The following is a 17,212-nucleotide window of genomic DNA, read 5'->3' as shown; positions in this document are numbered from 1 at the left end:
AGTAAGTGAAATGTGAAAGACTCTCAAAAGCAGACACTTAATAATAATTTTAGACAATTGAAAACCTTGGCGGGTTCGTGTTTCCCTTAGTAACTGTTTTTCATACTTTCTCTTTGCAAATCCAAGTATGCATCGCTACATAAAATTGCTTTCCTGTCTCTCACCGAACGAGTAATTAGACCATCACATCGGTTCGTTCGGTTCGGAAGGGAACGCCATGACGCAAAACAAGAGGAATCAACCGGGTGCGTGCCCACCACCTCTGCGATACGAATGGACCAAGGCGTACCCGGCCAAACCGAAGGACAACCTGCTTGTTCTTCCAGATATCCGTCGGCAGCGTCCATTCCGGCCGTCCTACGATATGGTAAGCATTTCTCGGCACACATCGAGCAAGCGTTCCCATCGTCTTCATCCTTGTAGGAAGGCGAACCGAAGATCGACTGTTTGCTGGATTGGTCGTACGCTCGGCAGTGGCAACTCGAGGCAAGTGCTTTCCGAGAGACCACACACAAATTGGAGGCCGAAAAGAAACCGAAGAAAAAAATTCGCGTCAATCCATCGGCTCGCCCAACCACCGGAAGTACTAGCAAGCAACGGTTCACGATGAAGAAGTTCCAAAACGTTCCCGCCAAAGTGGATACGCGAGGCGCCCTGGTTCGTCCAAGCAAGTCCTGCTGATTTCGCTTCAAACAAATTACAAATCCAACGGGTGCACCGACTCCAATGGACAGCAGTGTAGAGGTTCTCCAATCCATTCGCCTCCTTTCGGCACCTTTCGCCTGGCGAATGTTTCCCTAACCTCGGAACATCGAAGCAACCATGTGCGTTTTCCAGCTCACGGTATGTGTAAAGGAAACGGAAAGCTTCCAAACTGTCAAAATCCTGCCGTCGTCCTTTTTCGTTGAAAAGCGAGTGAACGAGAGCATCCGAACATGGCAAGAATAGCAAACGCGTGTGGCAAACGGAGATACACTGATGAAAAACAATAAAAGAACAAGCAGCATCGTAAAAATTTCCTTTGGGGCAAACGTGCACCGACGGTTTGTCAGTTTTCCGATACGACTTTGGTGGTCCGTGCTTTCCACTTCCCTGTATGTGGCGGCCAAACCTCTAGGTTTTTCCGTTCCATTCCCAAAACACACTTTCGTTATTTTCCCTCCCGGTAAACGATTTGCATTGAGTTTGAGTTTCCGCTCGTGGATCGACCGCAGTAATCCTTTTTCGATTCGTTCCCGTTCGTGCGTTGTGTCGTCATTACTTCCGGATGGCTAAGTTACGGAACATTTTCAAGTAAGAGAAGCGCCGTCCCCCATTTTGTCCACGATAAGTCGCAGGAGGCGGAAGTTGTTTACTTGTTGGTTGTTACTTTTCCGTTCTATAACAGGAAACACCTTATCCCGAACTTGGAGAGCAAATGTCGCCTGTGCCTGTCGGATAAGGCCATCGTGCAGTGCATTTTCCAGTCGGAAAATAGCAAGGAAGTGACCGACACGTTGGTGGAGAAAATCTTCGAATGTACAGCGATTATGGTGAGCGATATTTTATTTCGGAGGTCGTAAGGAGCATAATCCTTGCTGAGTCCACGAACTTCAACCATTGCAGCTTTCCAAGGACTTTGATTTCCCGTCGCCGATCTGCGAGGATTGTGCGTTCAAGCTGGACGAGTTTCTTCTCTTCCGTACGAAATGCCTGCGTAGCAACGAGATCTACCGCTTCAATCGGCTGCACAAGCAGCGCTTCCTGTTTGGCAACCATCGGGTCCAAGCCAACGAGCGCAAACCACCCGTGGACGACAGTGGAGGAAGTGAGCAGGAGGGTCAACCCGAGCCAACGACCATAGCTGCCCAAGAACCACAGCCCGATGGGACATCAAGCTTAGAGTACGAAAGAGTTTCGTTGCCATTGCTGCCTATCGCCGAGCTAAGCGTTTCGAGCAGCTCGGATAATCATACTGTCATCGACACGGATGTTTGCCAGCCGGGAAACAACACCGAGGCGCTACCTGTAGCGGGGGAAATGCGTGTGGATAGGCAGCAGGAGCTGCCTTCAGATGGTTTGGACACATCGGAATGCAATGGTGATCACGATCCTGATCGGCCGGAACATGTGGTAGACGACGATGAGTTGATCGTCCGTTGTAAACCGCCCGATCCGGATGACAGCGAAGATGGCACGAGTAGGCTCTCCCCTGCACCTGTCGTTCTGCTTGTCGACGAAACGGACAGTAAGTCATCCACCGGTATGTCGTTTTCCACAGCTCCTTCGAATGATTCTTCTTTTTCGTGCAGCCACCGTCAGCGAAGGTGAAGACGTGGACGAACTGGTCCTACCCCTTTCCGAACCGGCACATACGGACACGCTGAGCGATAGCCTGTTGGCTAGTGTCGGAGATATTCAATTTCCGGTGGAGACGGTCGAACAGCTGGAACAACTGGAACACCTGATTCGGACTAGCAGCGAATCTAGGGAGCGTTATGTAAGGAGAAGCGCCAAAAAGAATGCCTAATACCATTCAATCCTATGTCCTATATTCTCTTTTTTTGCAGATCGCCATTCTACGCCAGCTGAAAACACACAATACCTCGCTCAGTGAGACATATCAAAGGTTGTTCGCGGACAGGCTACTAATCCACTACAATTACGATGGCATCTCGCCAAAGTACAACAAGCGACCACTGAAAACGTTGCTGCTCTTTACGGACTGTATGGCTGGTAAGTGGTACACTGAAAGGTAACTCGGATGCATATGCTAATAGCTTCCTTTTTCACCACCCGCAGCTGCCTGGGAGGACCATATGGACGGTGCTAGGGTTAAGGATGCTGTAATTGAGGCTGTGAGAAAATCCCATAATCGTTACAATCAATATAACCATCGTAAGGTATTGCTTTACGCTGATTTACTTTCGTTCAAATACTTCGGTACTTATCTTGATATCCTTTTTCCGCTTTACGCACTTCTTCCACAGCGAGCCAGGTAAGCGATTGAATCGGGTCTGACCTATATAATCGATTTAGAGTTTTTCCTTCGATTCTAGCTACGAATGGTTATAGCTGAAGATACCGCATTGAATGGTTCAGGAGAAATAAACGAAGGAGAAAACTGCCACCATACGATGCTGCAATAAGTCACTGATACGTTAGAGCTGTTATTGTCACCCCACATTTTTCTACAACAAAAAACGAAACTGTTAGAGATAAAGGATTTTAAAGTGCGAGAAACGTTAAGTAGCAACACGAAGTAGTATAGAATTGTAGGGCAAGAACCGACCAGGTAAAAGCAGTATTAATCTACACTAGGAAACATTCACCAGTACTCTTTAGCAATGTGTGATAGCAAAACGAAGCCAGTAACACTAGGACACAACGTAAACCTTAGCAACTATCGTTAGTTAGGCACACTAAAATCCTGTGAACGGACTTTGAGAGGTGCTTTTTTTTTAAACATACACATTACAGCGTTGATCGGGACATTCAACCCGAGGTCCGGCCTGTTAGGCTCCATTTTTAACCTGATAAACATAGTTAAACGTGCAAGAGGCAATGTTGATTTTCGAATCGGAAACAGATATTTACATTAGAACTCGTTTCTATTTATCTTTACCACGCGGCGGAGGCAATTATTTTAGCATCTATTGGATTCTTTCAACCCTCCGTGAAGATGATTTGCATGTTCATGAATCATATATATATATATATATACACATAAACTGAAATATACATATTTAGAACTAGTAAGCAAAGTGTTAGAACAGAGAAAGCGAAAAAAAACCTACAATGGGGACCAGCCTAGGACACGCTCCCCCCTATATAAAACCAGTTACAATAATATTTAATAATATACTACGAAGCAATATCCACGGCATATTCGGCATTAACTATGAAACACTTCGAACAGATACGGATATTACCGGACAAAACGGACCATGGGCTGTGCTCGTACGATGTGCTAAGGAAAGCGGAATGCGTATTCAAATTAAACATGGATTTATCACCTGATCATCCTGAACCCCTTTTTGAAGCAATCAGTCTATCAACCGTGCACTTATGAATGTAAGTGATGTGTTTTAATAAATAAATTCAAGTTAGAATGAACATGCAAGTGCGACGTTCGAAAGCATTATGTCAACGTAACAAAGAAGCAATTTGTATTAAATAAAAAAAGCAAACGCATTTCTATTTTCCTCACTACATCATATTACATTTTCTTTCGTGGAACTACCCCAAAACTATATTACAACGTGTACAACAGTAGGTTACATTATGTTCCGATAAGTTTTCGCAAAACAGCTATTGGTATTTTATTTTTTTATTTTTGTTATATCATTACCTTGGGCATTTTCTGTTTGACTTTTTTATTTTTATTTTCTCATTTCTTTATTTATCAGTAGTACATTGTATTCCAGTGTATGTCAGCAGTTAAATGGTTTAGATATCGTTTCAAAGGGTCACGCGTTTCACATGGCAGGGGTCGTGCTTTAGCATTCAAGGAATTTGTTCATAGATGTACCGTTTGAGAAACAAATACATTTTCGTCATAACTCTTTTCTTCTACCAGGATAGGTAATCCTCTCGTACAAGGTATGGTCCGGTTTTGGTTTTCCCTGGTTTAGACCAACATTTTCTCCTAACCGTTTTCAGTTACGGGAGTTTTAAATAATCCCACTGACCTGGAAAACCACTGAAAATTGTCCACCATTTTCAATCCATAAGTGGTACACATCACTTTCGATGGGCCTTCAATTTGGCTAAGAAGCCAGCAACATTTATTTTGCAAAACGTTGCATTTTTGCATGGATATATGAAGTATGTTCTGCTATAAACAAAACGATTAAAAACGATCATCTTCTTCTTGGCGGAACGATCTCTTGGTCATGCCTGCCCGCTAAGGGCTTACTAGACTTGTTTTCCTTGTTGTACGTGGATAGTCAGTCCTCGTACAAGGGAGGGTCCGGTCTCGGTTGGGATTCGAAAAACGATCATCACACTGCGAAAAAGATAACCGCACCATCAACACGCAACGCAGTTCTTGCTCCAATCGGTTGCGAAGAATAAAAAAAATGCACTTTACTTCAAGTAAAAAATGTTTTCATCTACACTATCCTTGCTAACAACGGAATCTCTTTCGTTACAAAAAAAAGATAGTTTTTTAAAAAAGCCGTAGAATCGGAATAAAGCACAATGTGTAGAAATCAACTATTGGGGTAGGTTGTTTCTACTTACAAAATCAGTACGCGACAGCATAAAAGCCGCTAATATGCATTGCCCAGATGACGTATTGGATCGTTCCAACAAAAACGATAAAAAGGAAAATATTCATTTCCAATTGGAGGACCAACGAGGAAAGGACACCCGACAATCGACGTAAGTGATGATACATATAAGATTTGCCACTTTTTATGTTATATGCTTTATCGCTTGCTCTACGATTATTTTATGGATTTGCTTAAACTAATATGCTACAATCACCGCATTGGTGACCTTAACCAAAATGGAAAGAATAATTTCCGCCCTGCCCGCTGCCACCGGATGCAGGAAATCCGCCGAAGGAGAAGTCGCTCGGGAAGAAGAACTGTCGGTAAACATTCTGCGGATCAAAATCAGCTGAAAACAAAACCAAACACACAACGTAAATCAAAAGTAACTAGCATAACAAGCACGAATCAACAACTTACCACCACCACTCATGTCCTCCAAGTCCTGCCCACTGTCGTAGCGCGATTTTTTCACCGGATCCGAGAGCACCGTGTAAGCTTCACCGAGCTCTTTGAACTTACGTTCCTGTTCTTTCTTTTCCTCATCCGTGGCGTTCGCATGGCGATCGGGATGGTGTACCAGGGCGCGCTTTCTGTACGCCTTCTTGATCTCATCCTCCGACGCCTGCTTTGTGACACCGAGAATTTTGTAGTAGTCCTTGCGCTTTGACTTTTTCAGCTGCAGCTTGGCATCCTTCAGCAGGTTCTTGATCTCCATTGAACGGTCGTGCTTGAGCGCCTTCTCGTAATCCTTCACCGCTTCCTCGTAGTTTTCCATGTTGTAGTGTAGCTTGGCACGTTGAAGCAGCGCCTTCATGTACTTTTCGTTCAACGACAGTGCTTTCGTGCAGTCGGTAATCGCTTCCCGAAGGTTGCCAAGCTTCGAATTTACCAGCGCCCGGTTGTAGTACAGCTTGCTGTTAATGTCCTTGTTCAGTGGATCGATCTCCAGTGCCTCGCTGTACGTTGTCAAAGCCGGCCGGAATTTGCCCGTCTTGAACAGCTCGTTACCCGTTTCCTTCTTCTCTTTCAGCTGTTTCGCCTTCTGGCGCATCGCTTTTGCCTTCTTGTGGTCCGGATCAAGCATCAGTGCCCGTTCAAAGTGCAGCAGGCCCTTCTCCAGATTGTCACAATAGTAGAGAGTTAATCCACGCACATAGATCGCATCCGCGTTGGCGCTGTTCGATTGCATGATGGTGATTGCAATGTTGCCCGCCTCCTCGAAGCGATGCAGCATAGCCAAACATTCAGCCTTCAGGAGTTTGTTCTGTATGCTCGCCGGGGCTATCTTGATCGCGTTATCACAGTGGAAGAGGCAAGTGCGATAGTCCTTCAAATCATAGCATGCGGCTGCTTTCTCGTTGAAATCGCGCAGTTGTTTCAACAGCGTTATTTCATCTCTCAGAGCCGTATTCGAAGGATCAAAACTTAGAAACTTCCGGATCGCCTGCTCTGTTCCAACGACATCACCTGAAAGGAGGAAGAAGGCTGGTCTAGTACACATTCAACGCGGAAACTGGCAACGTAAGGCAGCCCAGCGGTAACTTACCAAGCACGAGAGAACACTTTGCCATTCGGATGTATCCTTTTTCGTACTTTTCGTCAATGCTGATGGCCTTTTTCACGTCGTTCAGTGCGGCTCGATAATCACCGCGCATCATGTGGCAGGCGGAACGGTTGCCATAGTAAGCTGCGGTGTCCGGGCTAAGGTTTATCGCTTCGGTGTACAGACGGAGCGCATCGTCGTAGCGTTTCGATTTGTATTCTTCATTTCCGGCATTTTTCTTTTCCTCTGCAAGCCTAAAACCCGTACAACAGGTGAAAACGATGAAAATTATTCAAGCTATTATTATTGTCCGTTGAAAAAAATACAATAAAACGAGTAAATTGATTCTGGCAACGGTTGAGCACGGTCAATTCGGGGGAAAAGAAAGACACACGAAGAAGCTCGGATATAAATATTCACCTCGTAGGTAACACAAAAAAAGAACAAAAAAAACACAGTATGCAGCCTACTTTATGCCAAGAAAATACACGACTTAATGTGAACCTGTAAACTGTGAGCCCTCAGATAGATCTCGCTGGTATTGCAAGTCAATTCACAAACAACATATCATATCAAACATTTCCACCGATTCGAACTGGGATAAAGAAAACCACCATGCCTGAAGTACAACATACCTTTCGATTTCTACCACCTCCATGACTCGCCCAGCTGCAGAATTATGAAAGCAAAAGACGAGCTCGCAAGCTTTTCGTGACGACGCGATTGATGTTTCCTCGCGTCGAGAGAGGACAAACGGCAAGTGGAAACTGCTTTGCCAATCAAACAACACGTCCCGTTTTTCGGTTTTCCCGATTTTAGGAACCAGTTTCAATGGCAACGCAATTTCTCACTCGCTGCAACGATACCAAGGTCTAGTCGACCAACCATAGCAGGTTCATTCAATCCACGCACTCTGACAGTTGTGTCCATGTCTTTTCATATTCCATTGAATAGTCAAGGATTAAATGTGGGTTTTTATAAAAAAAATAGATAGGCCTAGCCCTAAACAGAATGGGAACAAATAAAAATCTTTTCCAACCAATCAGCGACGGAAATACATGCTCTGCCAAAAAATCCCATCAAATAAACGTGAACCTTGGTTTCGAGGAACCTGAATCGCTTTACTGCTCCTTGAATGCAATTGCATTTCATTTAAAAGTACCTGTCACTACAATTCTTGAAAGAACAATCAGCAGTTTTGATAGAAATAGGCTCCAAAGATAACCGTTTCTGGCCTGATGCAATGAGAGGTGATAAAGATGGTTTCTCGCATAAATAAAAAAGCATATTCCATACAAAACAATGACCAACGAATCGTTCTATACACGTGCTTCTTTGAATCCTCAGCAAATGTCAAACCCGTACTGAATTTTCATGTTCAGCACGCTCACGCATACCATGCAGCATTTGTTGTGTATGTTTGATAGCAATTCCTCCATAAAAGTGAACAGTAAACGAATGAAAAACGCTCAAACAGTGGAATTGAGGACAGAAACTTGTTCGTGACCGTCAATTCAGTGTCCTCGGGACTTCTACTGAAAGCAAAGTTAAAATACTGTCCTCCAAATCATCTCCATGAAAGTAGTTTATGATTTTTGTTTTGAAAAACAGCTTCTACCCGCTACCGTTGACTCTGATACGTCGCTCGATAATTGAAACTTTAAAGCAGTGAGATTCTGATCTTTAGCAAAAAATATGGTTTCACAAGTGAATCTAGTGGCAATTTGTGAAAACAATCCAAACAAGTAAGCAAACGCAACTGCTTTCATTGTAATGTTGGTACAAAATATCGAAGGGCAAAGCGCGCGCGGGAAAAGTGGCTCGAATAAGTGATACCAGTTGAAAAGAAAATAATTTTCGAAAATGGCGCCCTGAATAGGCAGTCTGAGCTAAATTTATCTTTTTGTCTGCGTGATGGATGGTTTAAAATACAAAACTGCATTGTCTTGCATCATTCCGATGCATTGTGTGTTCATCGGCAACATCAGCTGATTGCGGGGCATTTGTTTTGATGTCGGAAAATTGCAGAATAACCTCAATTTCTTCGTCCATAACCTTAAATTTTTCATCTACCAAACTCAAATCGACTCCACCATCATGGAAAGCAGGTGTGTGCGTGCAAGCTAGTCGCCCACTGTGGGTTCCGTTTGTGTTAGTTTCATGATTCGTTAGCTTTTCTGGGTTCGGGAATAGAGTGCACGGAACACAGAACTGTCAAATCTCGCTCGGCAAGCAGTAACGCATTCGAGACTATAATATTTCTTTTTGATATGTGAATTGTGAATTGGTTCCATCTATTCTGCAGTTCGTTTCACTAGCATCGCATTCCGCGTTGTGCGAATAGCAACGAAATGGATCAAACATACTCGATATGGCCTGTAAATACCGGTCAAACGTCTGGCAATGTAGGATCATCCATCATTGCCGCCGCGGTGCCTCCCGGAAGGCAACTTAGAATAGTGAATATTGGAAGCCAGATTACGTCGGATCAACTGATGGGAACGGGAATTGTGACAACTGGTGGTAGCAGGACCGTCTATGGCATTGGAACAAGTGAACCCTATCAGCAACATTCGACAGGACCGATCATGCTTCAAATGCCCGAAACACGGCAGTATATTGTTGACGAGAGCTCGATTCAAAACATCGATCAGATGCCACCGGTTAATCTGATCATGGACACCAGCACGGATGCGTGTGATGGGTCGTCCCTGGTGGTGGCAGAAGCCGACAATCAAGTCTACCATTTAGCGACGGAATCGACCGGCGAGGTTCCGATGGACGAATACAGTGCGTCTAAGATGATGCAGTCAAACGATGTCGCTTGCGAGCAGGAAACGCAGTATGCCGAGGAATGCGAAGTAATGGAAGAGGTGATAACGGACGATTGGGTGCAATCGCAGGGTGAGGAGTGTGTGCAGGTCACGGTAGATCAGCTCGGCGCCAGTACGATCGCTGGCCAGGTGGAGGATGACATTTCCGTTCCACTCGACCAGGACGAATACACGCTGTCGAGGCCATTTCCTTGTGATTTCTGCAGCCGGAGGTTCCGGAAGAAGGCCAACTTGGAGCACCACTTGGTGGCACACTCGAACGATCGCCCATACGTGTGCAATCTGTGTGGTGCTCAGTACGGAAGGCGTATCGATCTTACAAATCACTTTAAACAGCACGCATATGCCACCAGCAATCTGGACGAAACAACAGCGCTTCGAAGCGACGATATCGACTGTAAGTATTGAATCGTGAGGCAAACAGTTTTAAAACACAAACATAACACATGTTTCAGCGTATACTTGGATCGAATGTGCTTTTCCTCAGTTTGCAAAAGTTTTTTCACTTATTTTGTAAAAAAAAGTAGAAGAAAATACCAACTTATTTTGTTGTCCTTCCTTCTCAGACGATATCTTGCCCATGACACACCATAGCAAGCAGCGTGCCCATCAGTCCAGCGACGATGAAGATTTGTTCAACGAAGGGACCCGGGCCGTGAACTATAATGCGCAACCCCCAATGCAGCTAATTTCGTCGACAAACTCGACCACGACGACGTCTTCCTACGGTGGCATCAGGTTACAATATAGCAACGATCCAACGGTCGCCACAATGAGTACCCTCCTCGAAGATGGTTCCTTTTCGTACGACCATAGCCCACCAACGACGGCGGAAAGTAACCGGAGTGTTAGTTCGGCGCGCAAAGCGCGTCAACCGGATGCCACAAGCTCGCCGAGACGTCAAGCGTCCCGCGCCGGGAAATCAGTACTCTTGAAGGGAAGTCGACGGAATGCGGCACCAAATAATAGCTACATAAAAAAGGAGCCGGGAACTGTCACGAATGTGATTGGTGATGGTTTTCTGCCCCCATTGGACGAGGGAACGACACTGCAGCAGCCGGCCTTCCCGGTGGTCGATGAGCGGAAACCGTTCGTGTGCCAACAGTGTGGCGTTTCGTTTGGACGGGAAAAGGCGCTGGCTTCGCATTCCCGCGTACACGGTGGCGACATGCAGTTCCGGTGCACGACGTGTGACGAACGGTTCTGGGATCGAATGCTGCTGCAGGATCACATCCGGCAAAAGCACCCGGATGTTTTTCACCCGCAGTTTAACAGTGGTGGTGGCCCAAAGCGTTCGGTCAAAACACACAAAACTAGTTCCTTCGTAGTTAAGGAAGAGCGAGTATCAACGTTGACGAACGATGCCCAACAGCAGTTCGTTTGTGATAGCTGCCATATGGTATTCGATCGTCCGGAGCAACTGAAGAAGCACATTCAGCTAGCACATGGTCCGACTGCGGTAGTAGTTTCCGACAACACGATCGTGAAGCGAGAGCTGTGTGAGATGATCTTGGATGCCGTGGATCAGAACATCGGGCAAGACGACATTGGTTACATGATAGATTATGAAGACCAGCAAAGTAAGAGCGATTTGGCGGCGCAGGAACAGGACCAGCACCAGCAGCCTTTATTCTGCCGCCACTGTGGTGTAGCGTTCACGAAAAAGTCCGATCTACTGGCGCACACGAGCAAAATTTGCATCCGAAACGAACCGCACGAGTGTCAGCTGTGTGGTGTAAAGTTCCCCAACGAAATCGTCATCAAGCAGCACATCCAGGAGTGCCACCGGCACGAGCTCACGGACTCGTCATGTGCGATATGTGGAAAGTTGTGCAAAAATCAGAACAGCCTGATGAAGCACTCGTACGATCATTCGCGCGAACGGGTCCACTGTTGCTCCAAGTGCGGCAAAACGTTCCATCACATGGGCCGGCTCAAGCGGCACATGGGTTCGCACCGGAACAAGACGGTACGCTGCGAGGTGTGCGGTGAGGAGTTCCCGGACGGCCGGTCGCTAATGAACCACCGACATTCGCACTCCAAATCGAACAACTACCCATGCAAGGAATGCGGCAAAACGTTCGGTTCGCGATCCTCGCAGCAGATACATCTGCGGCTCCACACCGGCGAACGACCGTACGCATGTCGGTTCTGCTGGAAGGCGTTCGCGGACGGTGGGACGCTGCGGAAGCACGAACGGGTGCATACGGGCGAAAAGCCGTACGGGTGTTCTGTCTGCCCGAAGGAGTTTAATCAGCGGGTGGTCCTGCGCGAACACATTCGTGCACACCATTCGCAACCGGAACCGAAACGGGGCAGCGCGGAGCTACCGTACTACTGTCCCGTGTGCAGCAGTCTGTTTGCGACCGGGCCGGAGCTAGTGCAGCACCTCATCGAGCACAGCGATACCAACACGGCCATGAAGCGCAAACCGCCCACATACCCGCGCAAGTACAAACGCCGCCGGAAGCTGAAACCGCACGAATTGGAGCGGCTGCAGAGCGGGCGTCGAAGGCAAAAGGCGGCTTCTACGCTGGCGGCAGGCGAAGAGGACGACGATGATGAGGAGAATGAGCAGTCGCTGGACGATGATGATGGTGGCAATGATGATCAGCAGCGGTACGAAAGGACGATGGTACTAGAGCGTGAGGATGGGACGTTAAAAACGCCCAGTGAATTGTTCTACGAATACGGCGGCGGTGATTCTTCAAAGGCACAGAAACTTACTGTAGCTTCGTCAAAGTTTATTTCACCCTACGAACTGCTTGCGGAAGGGGCAACATCAAGTGGCAGTGGCAGGGCGCGCAAAAGAGACCTATCGACCGACAGTATGATAGATGACATTGGTATCAACCTGCTAAGCAACGGAAATTCGTACCCCCGAGCAGACTTGGCAAACCAAAGGCCATCGACGACGACAACGATGTCAAGTAAGTTTAACAATAACGACCACAAAGAAGAATCTTCCATGAAGCGCAGGGCGGGTGGTGTAAAGGGTGCAGCTACAGTGGCATCGAAATCGCCGATGGCCGTTGGTATGGCACGAATGATTCATACCGAACCGGCCAACAAACGTACTCCGGCGACGAAAGCGAATGGCGATACCAAAAGGGTTACAAGCAGAGCAAAACGAACGGTGGCGCATTCTTCTACCAAAGAGCACATACATGTGCCACCCCGGGAAATAGATGGTAACGATCTTAACCAACCGTCTGAAGTCGGCAGTGTTTCGCACGCGATGGAAGCATTCTCCGAGCTGGAACGGAATCGGTCGCATGTGCGCGGCCCCGTCCTGCCGTCGTACGTACGCGAAATACCTTCGAGTAGGATTTCGGAGAATTTCCCCCTCCTGGATGATGGCAACACGATCGACACGATGGAGGAGCAGCTGATCGAAGGTTGCTTGGACGAAGCCCGGGCTACCCTACGGCAGCGATATGGTGGAGGAAGCCGGCAGAGATTCATCTCGACGGCCAGCAGTGGAATTAGTGGGACGCGGGAGGAAGAGGACGAGCAGCTGCTGATGGAAATTTCACGCGGAGAAAAGTACACCGATCGCTTCAACAGCGACATCGTGAACGATCTAGCCGAGATCCTTCGGTCGCCACTGAAAGCAACATCGTCGTCCGCCGCAACAACGACGACCAGCGTTCCGCCGGTGGACATATTAGCATCCCCTTCGAGCCGCCATGCGGTGCTGTTGCCACCCATTGTTGTCAAGCAAGAGAAAACCTTTTTCAAAAAGGAACCCCTTGATGCTAGTGACAAGAAGAAAGCTCAAAGAAAAAAGACTGCATCGAATCGTGTGCGGAATAAAGCGAGAGTTCAAAGTACACCTTCCAAGCAACAACAACAGCGGGTGGCGGTAGCAAGTGCATCATCGACCACCCTGTCCGACCCGTATGCCAACTCGCTACTGTACAGCCACGGACGAAGACTAACCCGTCGCCAGCTCGAACGCGAGGTCAGTTTTCTCAGAGAAGCGTTTGCGCCGGGCGGATTACAAGAAACGGACACATCATCCAACGTCATTGGAAACGAAGGAACGTCCGCAGGAGTCGTAGAATCTACGTTTTCTACCGGAGGGGACAGGTTAGCGGCAGCAACTCCGGTTGTGATCAAGCAGGAGAACGTGGTTCCAGAAAAGCTTGCCGAAATGTTGCTTAACGATGGTATCGCACTTGGTGCGGGAAGTACCAGGAGTAGCTCACGTTCTTCCGACAACGATGAGAGTGTTTTAGTTGGTGCCATGGCGGAGACGACAAAGCATAAGCAGCGACAACACGGGCAGGAGGAGGGAAGTGAAGATGTTAAATTAACTACTACCAGCGGTTACCGGTGTTCAATATGTGCGGCCTACTTTGCTGATCGCTCGCAACTTATTCTCCACGTGCCGGTGCATATGTGAATGCGTGGTCCACAACCTCAGCCAGGGAATAAAATGCCAGGGCCTTTTTTTACATCTCTTTTTCACCGCACATCATGTGGCGGATTGTTCATTTCGAAAACAATGCTATTGCTACGCCGATTGGGTGTAGGAAATGTTACTTAAAATGATATCGTCTATTTCGAAAGTGCATAAGAATACTGATTTGCAAAAGAACTAATTTTCCCTACGAAGAACATGTAAACGAAGGTAAAATAATAAATAAAAATTAACATGGTATACTACTTCGACAAACATTTTATCGTTATCTATCTTGTTTGTTGGCGAGTAATATTTTCTCTTCGTTGTCTACCGCAAAAAAAAATACTGATTCATTATCTACCGCAAGTCTACCGAAGGAACCCACAGAAATGCTTAATGAGACTGTAGTTCTATCTACATGAAAGCTAGTGATATGTTTGAAACATTATTTAGTTTTCATCTTGGTGGTGTTTCGCCATGAAACGCACAAATTTAACTAATAGGAAAACTCTCACTGTCACTGTCTTATAAAAACCATTGTGCTTGGTTGTCAGGTCAATCATTCCATTGTTCTAATCGTAGGTTATGGCTATAGGGTATGGCTTTTCGAGACGGGTTTGTCTGCTCGACAACAAAAACTGCAGGGAATTGAAATAAGAGGAGTGCCGTTAATGTTCTGCATCACATTGGGTTTGGCACATATGCATAAAAATAAACTACCTTGACCACTTAGCGATGTTCAGTCACTACAAAACGATGCACGCGTTTGTTAATTGATATGATTCGCGTAGTTCAATTCGTCGATATCGGTCTAAAGAATTAAATTGTTATAGGAAAGGAAAAAAGAAGCCCTTTTGCCCTAAATTTAGGTTGAATGTTTTGTACTATTTCGCAAATAGATGCAAACGAACAACACGCTCTACGTACAACCATAACCAAAAAAATGTTCCTCATATCCTGCACGGACCTCAGCTCTGACGCAACTTTGTAAAACACATACAGAACAACGTCGGCATCCAGGACGGCCACTTTTTACTCACGTTTGCTGGCTGATCGGTACAAACTCCACCTCATCTGTATCGTTGACCGAGGCATTCGGTTCTTCCTCCTGTTCATTGGTCTCCATCGATTGCTTTTCTTCCTTTGGCTCACTGGTTTCGGGTTGATCATCGATCATAATCACGTCTTCCGATTCAGAATCGTTTACTAAATCAATCACCGTGTCGGACATTTTGAGCCGTTTGATGTCGGTCAATGGCATAAAACGATAGAAAAACGGAAACACTTGCCCCCTGTGGTCGGTTTTGGGCGAGAAAAACACACGGGAAAAAGTGTCCGCAAACAGGAGGACGAGGTAGCCACTCGGCTCAAGCACACAACATACAAACACCAGATGATGAGGAAAAAGTGTACATTAGTCGCGCGGAAGGGTGGAGCGAGCACGGGAAGGGACGGATGACGAAGAAGTTGACAACAAAGTTCCTACTGAGCGTTGCTGCGAGATTTTGCCCTAGTTAGTGAGTAAATTGAAAAAAGTCATTTTCACCGGGAAAATCAGTTTAGTGCAAAGTGCAAAGATTTTTCTGGCACAAAGAGACCACTTTAGGGAAAAGAAGTGATTAATTCCAATCATGTGTAATCACCTACCCACATATTTACCCATCGTATACCATATCAACCGTTTTTTCAGGTAATTGTATGTAGGTAACGCATTTTCTAAATGCAGTATCCCATACAACCCAATAACCTTTTGTACCACAGGTCAGCTTCAGGTACGTAGATTTATATTAACGGATCAATGCAAAATATAACCAGGTAAAGAATACCACGATAAGAGTACAGACCCTAGTAGGCAATAGAATTTTAAATGAGGCTTCGAAAATTATTCCTGTGATTACCTGATATCCTGCAGTCCGTTTCAGGTTGAACTCAACCCTATGCATGTAAACATGTGGCACATTGAGCCAATGAAATAAATTTACCAGGTTGGTTCATTTTGAAGCAAAACGCTGCACCTTCTAAAGTTATGTTTATATCAAGATTAAACTAAATTTTAAGTGCTTTCTACCTTCATCGATCGGAAAACAATTTGTTTCAAAATTCAACGTTTCAAAATGATATTTATTTCTAATTGAAAAGTGTTTCACAAGTAAAAATAACAGAAAATTAAATCCAATCGTGACTGTCACATTGTTCAAAAGCTACTGTCAACATGCTCGCGCAGGTCTCTGTATTGAAAAACTGCGAAAACGGAGCACTTTGCTGTTTCGTTGAACATTCAAAAACGTACTGTCGGTGAGTTTAGACGTGGTTCGTCTATCGGTGCTCTTTGGTTCTTTTTCATCGCCCTTTCCATATTGATGTAGATACATTTTCAATACCTTTTGAAGAGTGCTTGTAAGAATTTTAATTTTGTAAGAAAAGACATTAAATCGTATCCCTGGACGCTTGATTCTGGTCGATTTCGTACGGGTATGGTAGTAATTTAGAGCAATGCGCATAGCAGGGGGCATTTAGCAGCCAATCGTTCTGCGACCATATTGGAATGGTCCGCCATCTTGCCAACGAGAAGAGGAAAAATGGACGTCATCGCCTCGCTTTAGTTCGGGGACCTTCAACAAGCAACGTTTGCTGCTGAGCTAATTAGCACAATTTACTACCTACTTCGTGCAGATTTTCGTCCGGGGAGATAATAATATAAATAGAACAAAAGAAATATCGATTGAAAAATATATGCTTGCTGCTCAGTGGTTTACATTTGTTACCAAATCCGAGGCCGTTCGCGGACAGATACGAGAGACTTAGAGCATGCCTACGAGGCGTACGTACGGATTTGGAAAGTGCCTCAAACTGCACATATACGGTTGATAAGAATGAGCAATGCGTGCTACAATTTATCGGGCCATCAGCCTCTGCAGTTGGCATAAGTGAAATGATTTTGTAAGGCGCACACGTTAGTTTCGGCAAGGAATAGTAGCAAGCAGTTGTAAAAGTGAAAGTTTTACCCGCTTCCCAAGGCGCCTAAAAGGCCTTGGTTTCGGATGTTGTAAAGGTATTACGCATCAGTTTCCTGCACCGTGGCGGTGGCAAAAAAAAAGTGGACCTCATTACGTAGCGCTAATTTTTGAGTGCCATACGTCAATTGAGCTCCAAGCTGGCTTTACTGAAG

General features: G+C 45.9%; 2 protein-coding genes across 3 annotated transcripts; one reads left to right on the top strand and one right to left on the bottom strand.

Moving 5' to 3' along the window:
- Nucleotides 1–217: 217 nt before the first annotated feature.
- On the top strand, nucleotides 218–681 carry LOC131282271 (uncharacterized). The gene is made up of 2 exons (XM_058311684.1): nucleotides 218–367; nucleotides 424–681. The coding sequence occupies exons 1-2, from the start codon at nucleotides 218–220 to the stop codon at nucleotides 679–681; spliced, it is 408 nt and encodes a 135-aa protein (XP_058167667.1).
- A 4,677-nt stretch (nucleotides 682–5,358) lies between these two features.
- LOC131282316 (dnaJ homolog subfamily C member 7) lies at nucleotides 5,359–15,400 on the bottom strand. 2 transcript variants are annotated; one of them, XM_058311736.1, is made up of 4 exons: nucleotides 15,084–15,400; nucleotides 6,805–7,055; nucleotides 5,679–6,725; nucleotides 5,359–5,604 (listed from the first exon to the last, which is right to left on the bottom strand). In XM_058311736.1, exons 1-4 carry the CDS (start codon nucleotides 15,302–15,304, stop codon nucleotides 5,483–5,485), a joined length of 1,641 nt encoding a protein of 546 aa, XP_058167719.1. In that variant the 5' UTR covers nucleotides 15,305–15,400; the 3' UTR covers nucleotides 5,359–5,482. The 2 variants fall into 2 exon arrangements, with proteins under 2 accessions (XP_058167719.1, XP_058167718.1); XM_058311735.1 differs by having other exon boundaries at nucleotides 5,676–6,725; nucleotides 15,084–15,393.
- Between the last annotated feature and the right edge of the window lie 1,812 nt (nucleotides 15,401–17,212).

The sequence above is a fragment of the Anopheles ziemanni genome, chromosome 2 (assembly GCF_943734765.1).
Source record: "Anopheles ziemanni chromosome 2, idAnoZiCoDA_A2_x.2, whole genome shotgun sequence".
Classification (NCBI taxonomy): Eukaryota; Metazoa; Arthropoda; class Insecta; order Diptera; family Culicidae; genus Anopheles; species Anopheles ziemanni.
The sequence above is the reverse complement of the archived record's forward strand: the minus strand, read 5'-3'. Positions and strand labels throughout refer to the sequence as shown.